This window comes from Leptidea sinapis, chromosome 26, assembly GCF_905404315.1.
Source record: "Leptidea sinapis chromosome 26, ilLepSina1.1, whole genome shotgun sequence".
In the NCBI taxonomy this organism is placed as follows: Eukaryota; Metazoa; Arthropoda; class Insecta; order Lepidoptera; family Pieridae; genus Leptidea; species Leptidea sinapis.
The window spans coordinates 7,087,421-7,103,019 of NC_066290.1; the positions used below are offsets into that span (position 1 = coordinate 7,087,421).

Genomic DNA, 15,599 nt, shown 5'->3' on the forward strand with positions numbered 1-15,599 from the left:
TATTCCCCTTTAAAATATATACTCAGGATTTAGCTGTTCTTTCTGGTCTTTATCTCAGGGCCTCCTGGGGTAAAGTCTAGGCAGAAAGTGGCCAATTTAAAGGCAAAAATTATTGCGAAATTCAACAAATAATTCCTAACAAGTCATGGTTCTCTGTCATTTAACTTGATAAAATCATTACCACCATATTGACAAGAATGCGCCTTGGACACACCACTTGTCCGGCCCACCTTGCAAGGTTTTCTTATTATAGATAGTCCACAATGTGAATGCGGACATGTCTTTGGGGATCTGGATCACTTATTCTTTTCCTGTCCTAAATATGACCGAACTTCCTTTTTAGATAGTTTGATATCCATCCGTGTCCCTTTCCCCACTTCTATAAAAACCCTTCTAAGTTCTGTTGATCCTATATAGTATAGTATACTTTCTAGATATATTTATAGCAATAATAGTAAATTGTAAATAATGTATTCATCTATTTTTTTGTATATATTTATTTACCTTAACCATATCAAATATCAAATTTCTCGTGTTGTACATTTTTGTAACGTGATTCGTTTCCCTACCTTAAAATAATTAAAAACACTTTGAAGTAGAACATACAAGAAAATTTGCAATGTGAATCGATGAAAGAAAACTTGAAGCTGGCGGATGCATGGAATGTGCGAACCAGTCTCCAAAAAGGAGTGAAATTAAAAAAAAAAGTACATAGCGAAATATAAAGTATCCTTTACACTGATATTTTTTTTTACAATTTAAGAGCATTACGAGTAGAGGTGGGCGTTATAACACACAACACATTATATATTACAATATATTTTTACAACAGTATAACACATTATAAAATTTGTCACTAGACTGTTACAATATTAAAATTATATAAATTATTTCCATACTATTAAAATTCGTTTGAAATTTAATTACAGCGCCATCTATATACACGAGCGGAAAGTAGTGCGTTTGTTTTATAAAAAGTTTTGTAAATTTAATGTTTTTCAACAGATGGCCCTTTTTCTAATTCGCTTTAGTAATTGCTTAGTATTTAAAGTAATATGAACACTTGCCATATCACAATAAAAGCTATTTTTACTTGCGACAAACAAATATAAAATTATAACACTGTTGTTTTAGATTGAAAAGTATTGTAAACACTCTTGCTATAAACATAAGAGCTATTTCTACTTGCGATGAGACGAAGATAAAGAATATTTTGGATAAAACAACACTTTCATTCATTATATTTTCAATGAGAATCATCATTTGCGAGTTTTTAAATTGACAAACTGCTAGTTGTGTTTTGAAAAGTATTATTATCATTTTGAAGTAAAATGTTTGTGAAAACTATGGTATGAATAGTAAATTAAGTGGATATGTGTAATATATAATACGTCTTGAGTTATTTTTATTTTTTTATGTAAATAGACAAGTGTTAGTGTAAAAATAAAAGTTTTGTGAATAGTGTAAATATACGTTTAGTTAATAATTTCTTTAACTCATTAGTCGATTAGATTGTTCTGTGTAGGTCTGTGTACCTACACAGAACAAAAAGCTTTCTAAAAAGCACAACAAAAAAAATACCATCTACCTAGTACTTAGTGTTAAAGTAATTATTTCTCTTCAAATATGTTATATTATAACACTAAATTACTTCAAACCACAACAACAACTATCAGCGTAAATAATTTCGATTAAAATTTATAACATCTAATATATATTATAACAGTTTACAGCAACAGTTAGAAAAATATAACACAACAGTATAATTCATTGAAAAATTTTAACAGTTTAGACCACCTCTAATTACGAGTGACAATGTGTACTTGATATGTACCTACCAAATGTGTACGCTGATACGCTCACAGCTCCAAGCATCACAAGTGGTCGGAAAAATGCGACTTGGTAGTCATCTTGCGTCAGTCATGGTTTGGTGAGGGGTGTTGTGTCGCAAAACATAGTTTTGTGAAAAGAAGTGAAGACTTCAGGCAAAGTGTATCAAGACAGTCTTATATCGTGTTGTGAAACTTCTTAGCAATACGCTTTTTTATATGGATATAATATGGACATGGACTAAACTGGATGGAAAATGGATATGCTCTCAACGACACACTAACATCGACTCGCTGAAGGAACTCTAGATTACTATTAGCTGTGACAAATTTTCCCTGTGCCTAAATCAAAGGCCTACGTTAAGCTAAATGTGATCATTTCGAATAGAATTATATTTTATTTATTTATGAGACTTAAAATTATTTTTAGTAATTGTATCAGAATTTATGGCCATAATAGGTATTTCGAGAATATTTCTAGGCTCTGTAGGTCATATAACTCACTGGCCAAATTGCAGAACATTGGTTTATTCATTCTGTTTGCTTAATATAATAAGATAATTGTACTTAATTTACACACGTGACTTAGAAACCTTGTTTTCATATTTCAATTATATACCTATTACAATATTTATAGATTTTAGTTTTAAATTGTTAAAATTACTGTCTTATAAACAAATTAAAAATTATGAATGCTGTGGTATGGAATTAACTCATATCCATATTATTATATTTTAAGTATAAGCAAGTAGAGAGTGTAATTAGTTAGTTGCCCAAATAAATAAATATTATACGACGACAGTCCTCGCGGTGATTTCCTTCACTTTTAGAATATCCAATAAATTCAGCAATAGAGCACTACTATGGAGTATGACACTAAACTTTGCGCTACAACATCTGTGTACCTAAGAAAATACTGTAGAATGGGGGCTATCCATTACATATATTTCTTATTGAACTCAATATGTGACTGGTTTCAACAAGTATATTATTATAACACTAGAAATAAGGGATTGCTTGTAACTTATTCCAGGCTTCATAAGATACATAATAGCTTTAAGGGTAAATGTATACACTTCTATAATAAAGTCCCAGCCACTGTTCAGGCATTATCTATGAATAAATTAAAATGTTTTATAAAAAAATGGCTCTGTTGTAAATCCTATTACTCCACTAATGAATATCTAAATGATCGGACAGCCTGGGACTAGATTGTGATTATTTTATAGTGATAGAAATTACTGTACAATATTGTATGTTTTTATTGAAAAGAGCGCAAAAAAAGAATGCTGGGAGAGTTTCTTGCGCCGCTTCTTCTCTCTCAGAGCGCCATTTGTATCCGAAGCGGTAGTAGTATATGAAATGAAATCAAAAAGAATTCTAAAGGAATCAATTTTGAGAAAATAAATGCCTTTTATGCCTTAATATAAAATAAAAATTTCCATTAGAACAACTACAATATGTTTTATTTATAATTCTATCTTGTATTGAGTGATGTTAGCCTTTTCCGGAAATTTAGTTCTAAGTATGAACATGTTATTCACTTCCGGTGTATTATTAAGTGTCTCCAAGTATCCAAACCAGTAAATTACCAGGCCTGGTCCAAATCTATTCCAATAACAAATTAATTGATCTTTAAGATAGCCTAAATGGGTCTCCATATCACCAAAGAGGGCTTTGCTCTCAATCCAGTTTACAACAAAGCCATCCACTGCTATTGGAACATCCAGTTTGAAATCTGGAGTCTTGTCATATCCTCTGCTTCGCAAGATGTTTTCATCAGAAAATGTTATATTCAATAATTTAAGCTCTCTTTCCAATCGGAGTTCATATTCCAGACCAATGGACCTGTAAATACAGTGTGTTTCTTTAAAATATTAGATTTGATACAACATTCCCCTTTACTTCTACCATTGAGAGGTTTGCACATTTTGCCTAGGTGGATACAACAGCAATGCCTTTTTAGCAGTAAGCATTGCAAATGAGACAACCATCAACATCTCATGTCTCACTGAATACAATCAAGAATACTGAGCAGCACCATCAGGTAAATATCTGGCTCGTTTTGTCACTTTTCTTAAGAAAAAAATTTTTAACACACTGGATGGATACCCATACACATCATTCCAACATCTTCAGTAATATGAAATTAATTTTAAGTTGTAATTTTAGATAATAATTTTAATTGGAATTTTATATAAACTTTTATATAAGTGCACTTAAAATTGGTTCGATATTAGTGGCTATCATTGTAGAAAACTAAGAACTAATGGGACATAAAATAGATAATTGGGAAGATATTTTTTTTTATGGAATAGGAGGACATACGAGCGTACGGGTCACCTGTTGTTAAGTGATCACTGCCGCCAACAATCTCTTGCAACACCAGAGGAATCACAGGAGCGTTGCCGGCCTTTACGGAAGGTGCTTTTTTTGAAGGTACCCATGTCGTATCGTCCCGGAAACACCGCACTAGGAAGCTCATTCCAAAGCTTTGTAGTACGTGGAAGAAAGCTCCTTGAAAACCGCACAATGGAGGACCGCCACACATCCAAATCGTGGGCATGATATCCTAACTGGTGGCGTGTCGTGCGAAGGTGGAATTCGGCGGCAGGAATCAGGTTATGGGTTATTTATGACGAAAAATAGTGATTATATTATTATAAGATCATCCATTAAAAAAACACATGAAACACACATAACTAAATAGAAAAGCAATAACTAAATTGAAGTTAAGTGTCAACAAGTTCTGAAAGTTAAAATTTATTTATCAAGCCAGTTGAAGCAAAGTTGAAAGGTTTCAAACTTTTGTTGAATTAATTTTTATCATCTCGATTTCTTTAAGATTGTTTAAACTGTTCAAATCTCATGCAATTTAACAGTTGATCTATTACATACCGCCTATCTCCTAGAGTAGGCATTGGCACTGATGGTACCTATGGATCTCCAGTACCCATTCTTAAGCGGGCACCTTATGAACGAAGTCTTTATCCGATTGTTGAATTTAATATGCCTAGATTCAACAGATACTAACTTATTTAACACTAATTAAATTTGGAATTGAAATTAATGAATGATACGGGATTCGAACTCGCGACCTGTGCGGCTCCGTCCAAGTGCTCTTCAAACTGAGCCAACTGTTCGAATGACATATGGTTCATAAATCTTGGTATGTCTTGTTCAACTCTCAGGTTGTGGCTCCATCTACAGGATCTACTTTACAGTTGATAACCTGATCAACCCCAATGATTGCATATTATCAAATTGACTTAAGATGTCACTATTTTAAATCTAAACAGTTTATTAATTAATCCCAGAAGTGAGGTATATATATCACTTTTAAACAAATAACAAATTATATAGCACAGTTTGTTTCTATTATTTACTTACTGTTTAATAATATCAGCATATGGACTGTATTGATTGTCATTCATCATTCCCTGGAAACATAAAAATGTATAAGATCTACATATTATAGTAACATTAAGGCTAAGTCCTCAATATATATTGTCATTTTACTGTCAGCTTAAAATTTACAATTGCAGTTTCAATAAGGTCACATTTTGCTTAATGGAAATGCAATTTCAGCAATTCACTTAATGTAAGTGTTTGACCTAAATTAATAAGTGATATTTGTTTCTTTGCCTGTATTAAGATGGTACTTATGACTTTCATAAAAGAGGGTAAATTGGACCACCTTATAATCTAACACTGCAATTTAACATAACAGAGAAGCAAACCCTTTTACAAATGAGCATAAGTATGTAGGTTACCAATGAAAAGATGAGGCAAGTTTTGCCTTTCGGAATGGGTTGAGCTTTAATGAGAAGAAGTGGCAAGAAACTCTTTACCACTCTTTTAAATCAACATTTATATAAATCATTTAACATATCATTTTAGTTACAATATGTGTAAAGTGATGCAACAGAAATACTCATATGTCAAATACTCAACACCTTACATAAGTAAGTCAAAAAAGTAGATGTAAAATTAATAAGTAAATTATGAGTTTTTGAGTACAGTAGCTGAATCAATCCACACACACTGTAAATAAATTTTATATTTAAAAATCATTTATGTTCATCATCATCAGCCGTCAAGACATCCACTGCTGGACAAAGGCCTCCCCCAAAGATTTCCATGACAATTGGTTCTGCACTGCCCTCATCAAACATATTCTAGCGATCTTAACCATGTCCATCTTGTGGGGCCTATCAACACTACGTCTTCCGGTATGTGGTCGCCATTCGAGGACTTCACTGCCCCAACGACCATCTATCTGTCAAACAATGTGCCCTACCCACTGCCACTTCAGTTTCGCAATTATATGAGCTATGTTGATAACTTTGGTTCTCCTACATTTTTGATTCGATCCCGCAGGGATACTCAGAGCATAGCCCTCTCCATTATGTTCATGCTTTAATGAAACTCACCAAAAACACCTGATAAGCTAAGTCCTTGTCTTTGATAAGGGTACTGTCTTTCAAACATTTTTTGACCATTGAAGTGGTATAAACATTTTGAAGTAATGATCTAATATACAGGGCTGGACTGATACCTTGACTATCGGCAAGCCTGGAAATTAAATATAACCTCATCTTATTATATATAAATTATGTGACACATTGTTTGTCCGTGATGGACTCCTAATGAACGGATTTTAATGGGGATTACTTCATGGAGTGTAGTTTGGTCCAACTTGAGAGATAGAATAGTTTTTATTTTTATTGGGTCCTATAATTATTTTTATTTTCAATATTTGTGTTCTATGGATATTTTCTATGAGAGAATTAAGTGACACACGGTGTGACAACAATTTCATAATAACAATAGGGAGCATTTTTTACGAAATAATTCTTGATGTTTTGAAATATAATTGGCAAATTCCTATAAAACAGTATTTTTTTTATTATCTATAGAACAACATGTGTCGGGTCAGCTAGTATATATATAAGTTTATATTATAATTTTTAGTGTTTTTGTAATCTTTGCTTGTGCAGGCAGGTAATCTTCTATTTCCATTTAGTTTCAATAACTATAAAACAGCTTTTAGGTAAATTGAATGTCATTTGATAAAGTGATTACTAGAATAATTTGTTAAGAGTGAAAAATTTTTAAAATCCTATTTACACAACAGGCAAAACTGCTAAATTAATTAAGTTAAATTCAATTTAATTTTTTTAAACAAATATATATAAGCATGCTTTTTAAGTAATTATTACATAATAAGGGTTCCCATTCAACACCATCTAGGTAATATTTGAAACCCTATTAACCCAAAAATTAAGTGAGACAATGGCAGCTAGTGGCATCTTTTTCTGCCTTGAAGCAGAAGTATGCAAGAGTATTGTATTTCAGATTTAAGAGTAGAGTACTCTTTAGTTTTAGCTAGTGAAATTGAATGTAAACCACAATCATGTCGAAATTTAGTTAAGAACAATAAAATTGGTCATGTGATTCATATTAACAGACTGACAAAAAATGGCAGCCCTACTGTAATTCTTTAAATGCCTTAGTAACCCATCCCACATGTATGGAATACACCAATATTTATAAAACTTTAAACACAAATTCTGTAAAATGTGAAGTATGTGGCTTGGAATGTTTTTCAGGAACTACATCCAATTACTGGGCTGATGATTACATACATTTATTTGTTTATAATGAAAAACTCAAAAAACAACTAGACCTACTTTAATCAAAAGTTCTTTCAACTGTAGAACGCTAATAAGCACTGAGTAACATTTCATTTATTTCTATAGTATATATACTACCAATTAAATAATAAATAATTTAAGAAATTTAAATACAGAAACATTATATTGTATGGTTATGGCTACACACTTCAACAGTTTAAACATACCGTAACATAACATCATCTCCATGTTCGACCTTTGTAATTTCTTCATAGAACTCATAATACCTGCTTGATATAATAGGAGATTTTCTGTAACATTGTTTCATAGCTCTTTGAACCAAGGACGATATAATACTTCCCAATGTTGCTGATGGAATACTAAAAAATAACCAATACAAAAACCTCACATTCACATTATCGGCATTTTATTTGTAAGATTCGATTATTATGAATTATTTATTATAAGGGTTATTACGATTTCTATGGGGACTTACTCTGCAAATTTCTTCCGCAATTCATTTTCTGCTTTACGACTATATGACGTTAATTTATTGAACTCTCCTATGATTGAGGCATATACTTTATAAGACATAGGTTTCACCTCAGTTTCGTCTAGCATGGCTCTTAGTTATTATTCAATATCAATTAATAAACAAAGCCCGAAATGTATAATTCGAGATCAAAATTCAAAATGAAAAATGTAAACAAAGAAATGTCACTGTAATATTTTTTTTTGATTTTATGGCCTGGTAACGAGACCTTTAAGTCTTATGTCACTGTAAAAACGACAAAACAGAGAAAATAACTGTTATTTGCAATTTCAAAGATTAACTAAAGTAATTAACAAAAAAAAACATTGTTCTAAGATTTTTGATTCATAACAAAAAATATATTTTTTTATTTACAAATGGGCGTTTTCTTTAAATTAAGTCCGTGTATATTTTGGCTTCTCCTATCAGTTTAAACCCATGTTTTACAGAAACAAAAGATTTTACTGAGAAAATTAACTTTTTTAAGTTACTTGATACAATCTCTATTTATAATAGTTACAAATAGCTGTAAATCTTAGTTTAGAATACCCTTATTAAATTAATAATAGCGTCAGTACGCTTTCCGAGTTTCAAATAAAAATTTGATACAGTTATCAAATTTTTATTCAACTTTATAACTGTGATTTTTTCCTGGAAGCTTTTTTAGGGTTATATGTGTTACAAAGTGGAAATATAAGGGCAAGTTATTATAATTTAGTTCTTTAATGTTTAATCTGAATTTTTTATCAGTTTTAAAAAAAGACGAATAAAATTTAAAAATAAAAAGAAATCCTAAAGTCTTCCTGAGTAATTCTACTGTTACGAAACACGTGTTCTAAAAATACTAGAATACACAACTTGAACATAGTTATCGATTTTCATGCCACCTAGAACTAACTTCTCGATTCATGTGTCGGTGTGCGCGCGCATCGTAAAAAATCACTTTATCATTTTTCTCCATCACTTTTACCGTGGTTTCATAAAACCACACAATCCTTTTTATGTATTTGTGTTTTATGAATCAAAATGAGTTTATAATGAAACTACCTAGAAAAATGTTGATAATCTCTGAATTGTCATTTTTGACAGTGACATTTAATTGTTTACATTTTTGATCTCGAATTACTTACCTTCTACATTTCCGATTCCGACCACTTTCCAACTATAGGGTCGCTGCCAGTTGCTACCTACTGGTTTTTTCGTCATTCATTCTTACTTCTTGGGAATGAAGTGGGCTTAAATTAATTTATGGTTTAAAGAAAATAATAACAATCCTATTCAAGAGTCAGTATTCTGGACGTTTTAATTTAAGATTTAATTATTGAATTTTAATACATAACTTTAGGGGAATAGTGGTGATTATCAAATAACCTATTTTTTTCTGTTCTATGCTTTTAAAGCCTTGAAGCATAGAAATTCACTATGACTGAAAACAAGACTGATGATGTAACAGAAAGAATTTTAAATGCAGCATTGAAAAATCCTAAAGGCATATCTGATAAGGACATGGCTGCAGCAGTCCCAGAACTATCATCAGCAGAACTAGTTGCTGCTATAAATAAATTGCTACAACAGGGTTATTTTGATTTGTTTAATCAAGGAGGAACATTGATATACAAGTAAGATAAGCTATTTACAATTAATATAGGATTGGAAAGTAAACCTATTGTTTTTATCTTTTGGTTACAATTCAGTCTTAAGATAAGAATTTATTGAATTTACATGTTTAGTAGTTATTACTTGAAGTCACAGCTGTAGCCATTATTATTGTATGTCCAGTGAGAATGAGTGTTGTTATATTTTATTAAAATTTTATTTATTCTAATTAAGGTTAAAAAATAAAGATTCTAAGCAAATTATAAAGGGTTCTGACAATGAGGAAAAAATTGTGTTTGGCCTAATTGAGGAAGCTGCTAATAAAGGCATCTGGATAAGGGATATAAGAAATCAGTCCAATCTTCCCATAACTCAACTCACAAAAATCTTGAAGTCATTGGAGAGTAAAAAAATTATTAAAGCTGTTAAATCGGTCAATGTAAGTAATTTATTGCCCAATTAATTATATATTATATTAATGAAATTATGCAAAATGTGGATGTTGATGTTTATTGTATCGTAACAGTTTTCTCACTTCTCATAGGCATCTAAAAAGAAGGTTTATATGTTGTACAATTTAGAGCCAGACAGATCTATATCAGGAGGAGCTTGGTACCAAGATCAAGATTTTGAATCAGAGTTTGTAGATGTTTTGAACAGGCAATGTTTGAAATTTCTGCAACAAAGAGCAGACAAAATAAGAAATAATCCAAGAGGACCAATTGTCGGAAGAACACAATCTTATGCAACTGCGGCAGAAGTACAGAAATATATTACGGATCTGGGCATAAGCAAAGTATGTATGAAATAATATTTGTAATAATACTATGGAAGGCAAATTAATTGCGAATTGATTAGAGTTTGTAATGCTAGACTAAAATAAGAAAGGTGAAAAGATTTGTGAATCCTAGTGTGCCTTTTTAACATTGGTTTTCTTTTATGTCTATGCAATTTATAGGCACTGATTAAAAGTGACTGTTGTTTATTGGTGTTTTGTTACGTATAAAAAACAACGAAATACTACCCGGTTACATTATCTCTTTGTTACGGTGTGCAAAACAAGTGTCACTGGGATATTATGATTAATAATTAAACAACATTCTATTTTTTCAATATTATAGATTGACGTGAAGGTGTTGTGTTTTGATGCTGATTATTATTATTTGGATAAATCAATGAAAGATTCTGGTCTAAGTAAAAATGTATTTCCTTCTGGCAGCACTTATTGAAACAGAACAGTCAAAACGTAACAATGAAAACTTCAAAAACTAAGCAGCGATAGTGCGAAAATATGATATGACATGTACCTAATGGTAAAACTGCAAATCATACTGACTCAACAGTACGACCGCTAAGTGGTGAAAAGGGAATGGAAGGGGGCTTCCAGCGAGGTCCAGAGATAATATGGTTGTGTAGTACATGTATTTTAATAAGATTGGCAGTAAAAATTAGGCAGACATATAAGAATGACAAAATGTTCAAATAGGTAATTTAAATTATGTATAATGGCTGCATGAGCAGTTAACAAATCAGATTTAGGTAGTCAGTAAAAAATCTTGTTCTAAGCAGATCAAAAAAAAGCCATTTCATCCTGGTTTCAATTATTGAATTTAATTGAAAATAAACTAAAATACTAAGCAACCAGCTAACAGTTTTAAGTAGTGGCTTAAATTATTTAAAACTTTATTGGATTTAATATAATTAATTAGTGAAAAAATTAGGTACATTATATTATATACAGTACTAACTCGATTATCCGGACCATTTGTTCCTATGACCCATTTTGATAATTGAATATTTGTAGAAAAGTGATTTTTGTAGATACATAATTTATATGTCTAGATAAGTCTCATGCTGGTAGAAAACCGATAAAAACAGTCTAGGAATATTAGTTTAGTGTGAGCGACAAGCCATGTCTTACACTCGCGATTTGTATGACACTTTGTGTTAGTGTGTGTGAATTGCTCAAAATAGAGGTTAGTTCTAAACTTTTTTCTTCACAGGTACACCCACATAGGTACACAATGTTAGGTGTTCATACAACATAAATACAAATTGAAGTACAATTTTTAACAATTATTTTCTCAAGTTGTTAAAATAATATTCTTCAAATCTTTCAAATATTAATTTGAATTGTCACTGCAGTATAATGCGGTAAAAAAATTGATATGCGTCACTTGACTAAAACAGTTTTTTTCCATCCTGCTATATAACAATTTTTGAAGTAATAACTTCTTATAAAAAGCTATACCGCTTCGTAACGTAACGCGTTACGGCGCCAGCCTGTCTGTCTTTCCTTTCTTTGACGCATACGTCAGCATTAGGCAGGATCCTCCTCTCTCACTCTAACCGATTGTCACTCTTATAGGATTAAATAATGATACTAATAATGTACATACACAAAATTGTAATGTACATTTTCAAGAATTGTAACTAAGAATAAAAAATATTTCATAGTCAATAAAAGATTTTATAAATATTTAAGCTTTCCTTACATTATCATATTTATATAGTTACATACATAAAATTTTAGTAATAAACTAAGCTTTCCTCAAGTTAAAAAATTTCAATAATAAATAGTTCAACTTATATTATTTAAGTTATCACTTCTGTCGGGTGTCCCAAGAGGCACATGTTTCATGTTGTACTTCCTGCTGTCCACTTGTAAGCAGTGTCTTAAACAATTTCGTTAACCTTGTTTATCTACACCCTTGACCTAATAAACATTACATCATCCAAACGAGTGTTGTAATGAAATTCAGTACAACATTACAACACTCGTTTGAATGATGTAATGGTTACTAGGACTAGCTTTTTTAATATTAGCAGTAAGCTAACTGTTTCAGAATCTTTGAGAGGATTCATATTTTCGGTGTAGCTAAAGTGTTGTATGAAACTGTTGATAATTAGGTTTTAAAACACTCATGTGATACTATTGTCACACCATGTGGGTGGTATTAAAACACGAATGTGGGTTTGATAATGTTATCAATTATCAATTTTAATACCCCTTATTATACAATAGTTGCTTAAATATATATTAAACTCATGGTTGGCTTTAATGATAATCGCGAATCCATATCAATGAGGTCCGGAAAATAGAGTCTTTACTGTACTTCTGAAAAGAGAAATTTTTACTATGAACGCAAGTTTTTATAATCTTGTTACAAGAAGAATTATCATAAAATTGTGGTATGAAATTACACAGATGTTCAAAAGTGGATTCTGCACCAGTGCCACTGCTATCTTTTTGCAGCAACTGAACACACACATACCACTATGTGTGCATTATTAATGTGAGTATGTTGACATCAAGGAAGCTCAACGTCTAGAAAATTCGCAATTATTAATGTAAAATCTAGGATTAGTTCAGTATTAAGTATTTTTACCTACCTACCTCTGTTTACATATGGGTTAAATTAAAGAAAAAATATGTTGTGACATTAATCAGTTCCTTTGTCACCTGAAATTTAATAACGGCCGTTTTCAGTAACGTGTCTCTAGTTACGGATAGAGTGCTATCACCGTTTAATGACAAGATCATATCTATCCATAGTTATGTCCAATATAGTTTGTTATTTGTTATAGTCCAATGCTATCTGTCGCTAGGTTATTGAAATGTAAGTAAGCGTAAAAGGATAGATTTGTCTACCTCTAGTAAGTTAAACTAAGGATAGATAGGCTATTGAAAACGGCCGTAAATAATGTGCACATCTTAAGATTAGGGATTGGTCTTCGCTGCGCTACACCTAGATACCGCAGTCATAATCGCAAAGTGCGGCAGCTAATATAGGCAGCATACTACGCCCAAGTAGGCGTACTCAAGCCAGTCTCCACCTATGTGTGACATTGACGTGCCACATGTCAAACTTTGCTAATAATTGAAACTAAAATGCCGGGTTGCGTATTAAAATTGTGAAAATAAGAAAGACATTGGGATCACATATCATCAGTAAGTATTTTGGATTTTATTAATTTCAATGCAATAATACGCAAAGCGTATGTTTAAAAATTTGAAAGATGCCATTGAGTGTCAAGATGCCACGCACACAAGCATCTAATAGTTGCCGCAATGAAAAAGCTACTGTTCTTAGGTAGTGCGGTATCTATTTGGAGTGCAGCGGAGACCAAACCTTAATCTAAGGTGCACATAGTATTTTCTTTGATTAATGATAAAACACTTTTTAAATATAAACGCGTGTAATTGTCAGCGTTTTCTAAGGGATTCTCACGGCCCTGTCCGCGCTCTAGAAAGGTCACGAAATTCGGTTTAACTAAAATAATAATAATGTAACTTTTACGCAAAATCAAATGTAAAAACACAGTTACAAAAACACGCGTTCTAATCTTTATTAAAGTGTTTTATAAATAATGCGCATGCTGATTACCTCTTGGTTGGCCCCAGCAGGCAGGTCTGTTAATAACAATAGTGTTAAGCTCTGTTCAAACTGAGGCTACTATCGCGCGGGACGCGGGACGGAAGTCGATCGCGCCGATTGTGTCAGCTAACTTGTATGGGCGTGTTCAAATTGACGCGAGTAGTCGCTCAAGTTGAAGCGAAACAAGAGCAGGACGCCCGGCGGGATTGTTTAATCTCGCAATGCACGATGTTTCTCCACTGAACAACCAAAAATGACACGCGGGAAGTCGCGTCAGTTTGAGAGGCTAATGGCTGATTTACACGTTTTAAGTTGCCAAGTCTTAACTAAATTTCAAGCGACTTAATTTTAGGTAACCGTTTACACGTAAAAATACTAAATAACTAGTTAAACTCATTTATTCGCTCAAGATATGTAATATGTTGATCTAATACTCTTTATTTTGTTTCAACTTCTTTAACACCAAAATTTGCAATCGCCATGGCTGACGCTATAGCGGCAAGACGATGTTGTTTTGCTTGCTTATTTCTGTAATTTAAGCTTTTAATATTCCATAAACAATCGTCCTTTATGTATTCTTCAATGAACTTTGTGTCTTCCGTCCACTTCGACATTTTCGAAAGATTTTTATTTATAAATTAAGTAAGGAACTACGTTGCAATCACTCCGCCAGCTTATGCTTTTCACTTAAATTTAACTAAATTTTGCCTGTCCAAACGTGTCAAGTGATTAGCCACGCCCACCAACTTAACCGAAAAATAGACAAAATTCTATTCTACCTTGTTTACTTGCAACTAAATTTTAACTTGCAACTTCTTACTAAATTTACACGGGTTAAGTCACTTAAAATTAAGTTAAAATTTAGTAAATTTTTAGTCAACTTGATACGTGTAAATCAGCCTTAAGCGAGCGAGCGAATTGCTCTAAGACGCGTCCCGCGCGTTATTCACCCCAGTTTGAACAGAGCTTTATCCGTTTCATTCATTTCAAGTTAATGTCACCCAATACTGTATGAAACACAATTTTTTAGGTCAAACTAGAAGTGGAAGATGTTGTAACAATTTTAAACACATTGATTTATGATGGTAAAGCTGAAAGTACGCTGTATCCAGATGGAAGTAGAGTGTACAGGGCAATTGAAACACTGATCCCTCCTCCGGGTCTAGTCCAGGTTCCATGTGGACTGTGCCCACTTATACATAAGTGTTTTTCAACAGGTCTTATTACACCTAAAGACTGTAAATATATGAGTGAATGGTTAGAACAATAGATTATCAATATAAGTAATGTATTATTTTATTTATTTTCCTTACCTATTTCAACTTTAATCTTAGAGCGCCTGATCGCAGAGGACCTCAATGAGAATAAACCTAATATGCTTTTTCGAACTGCTCAAATATGAGATATAATAATATTATATTTAATATATTTGCAAAAAATATAGTATAAAATGCTGTTAAAATATTATAATAATGAGCTTATATGTTTTGCTAGCACTATTCCTAGCCTGCATATATTTAACTTATTAACTATATATAGCTTAGGTATTCCTAAAATATAATGTAGAATTTAAATTTTTAATGCTACTCGGTAACTTATAAACACGAACACAATTATATACACAACT

At 31.9% G+C, this 15,599-nt stretch overlaps 2 protein-coding genes across 3 annotated transcripts; one reads left to right on the plus strand and one right to left on the minus strand.

Annotated features, from left to right (window-relative positions):
- Window positions 1-3,273: 3,273 nt before the first annotated feature.
- LOC126972584 (CDAN1-interacting nuclease 1) lies at window positions 3,274-8,163 on the minus strand. Its single transcript, XM_050819439.1, has 5 exons — window positions 7,962-8,163; window positions 7,693-7,845; window positions 6,263-6,404; window positions 5,220-5,269; window positions 3,274-3,677 (listed from the first exon to the last, which is right to left on the minus strand). The coding sequence occupies exons 1-5, from the start codon at window positions 8,084-8,086 to the stop codon at window positions 3,299-3,301; spliced, it is 849 nt and encodes a 282-aa protein (XP_050675396.1). The 5' UTR covers window positions 8,087-8,163; the 3' UTR covers window positions 3,274-3,298.
- A 955-nt stretch (window positions 8,164-9,118) lies between these two features.
- Window positions 9,119-15,259, plus strand: LOC126972585 (DNA-directed RNA polymerase III subunit RPC6). Of its 2 annotated transcripts, XM_050819441.1 has the most exons (5): window positions 9,123-9,281; window positions 9,398-9,616; window positions 9,828-10,032; window positions 10,138-10,389; window positions 15,003-15,259. In XM_050819441.1, the coding sequence occupies exons 2-5, from the start codon at window positions 9,420-9,422 to the stop codon at window positions 15,240-15,242; spliced, it is 894 nt and encodes a 297-aa protein (XP_050675398.1). In that variant the 5' UTR covers window positions 9,123-9,281; window positions 9,398-9,419; the 3' UTR covers window positions 15,243-15,259. The 2 variants fall into 2 exon arrangements, with proteins under 2 accessions (XP_050675397.1, XP_050675398.1); XM_050819440.1 differs by having other exon boundaries at window positions 9,119-9,616.
- Window positions 15,260-15,599: the final 340 nt, after the last annotated feature.

What these genes read in the sequence shown, in the direction of transcription:
- LOC126972585 (XM_050819440.1), top strand. Translation starts at nt 9,420, where the DNA reads ATGACTGAAAACAAGACTGATGATGTAACAGAAAGAATTTTAAATGCA. An exon ending in GGAGGAACATTGATATACAA is followed by an intron (nt 9,617 to 9,827) that starts GTAAGATAAGCT and finishes ATTCTAATTAAG; the next exon opens with GTTAAAAAATAAAGATTCTA. An exon ending in AAGCTGTTAAATCGGTCAAT is followed by an intron (nt 10,033 to 10,137) that starts GTAAGTAATTTA and finishes CACTTCTCATAG; the next exon opens with GCATCTAAAAAGAAGGTTTA.
- LOC126972584 (XM_050819439.1), bottom strand. Translation starts at nt 8,086, where the DNA reads ATGCTAGACGAAACTGAGGTGAAACCTATGTCTTATAAAGTATATGCC. An exon ending in GGAGATGATGTTATGTTACG is followed by an intron (nt 6,405 to 7,692) that starts GTATGTTTAAAC and finishes TTTAATTTCCAG; the next exon opens with GCTTGCCGATAGTCAAGGTA. An exon ending in TATGCTGATATTATTAAACA is followed by an intron (nt 3,678 to 5,219) that starts GTAAGTAAATAA and finishes CTGTATTTACAG; the next exon opens with GTCCATTGGTCTGGAATATG.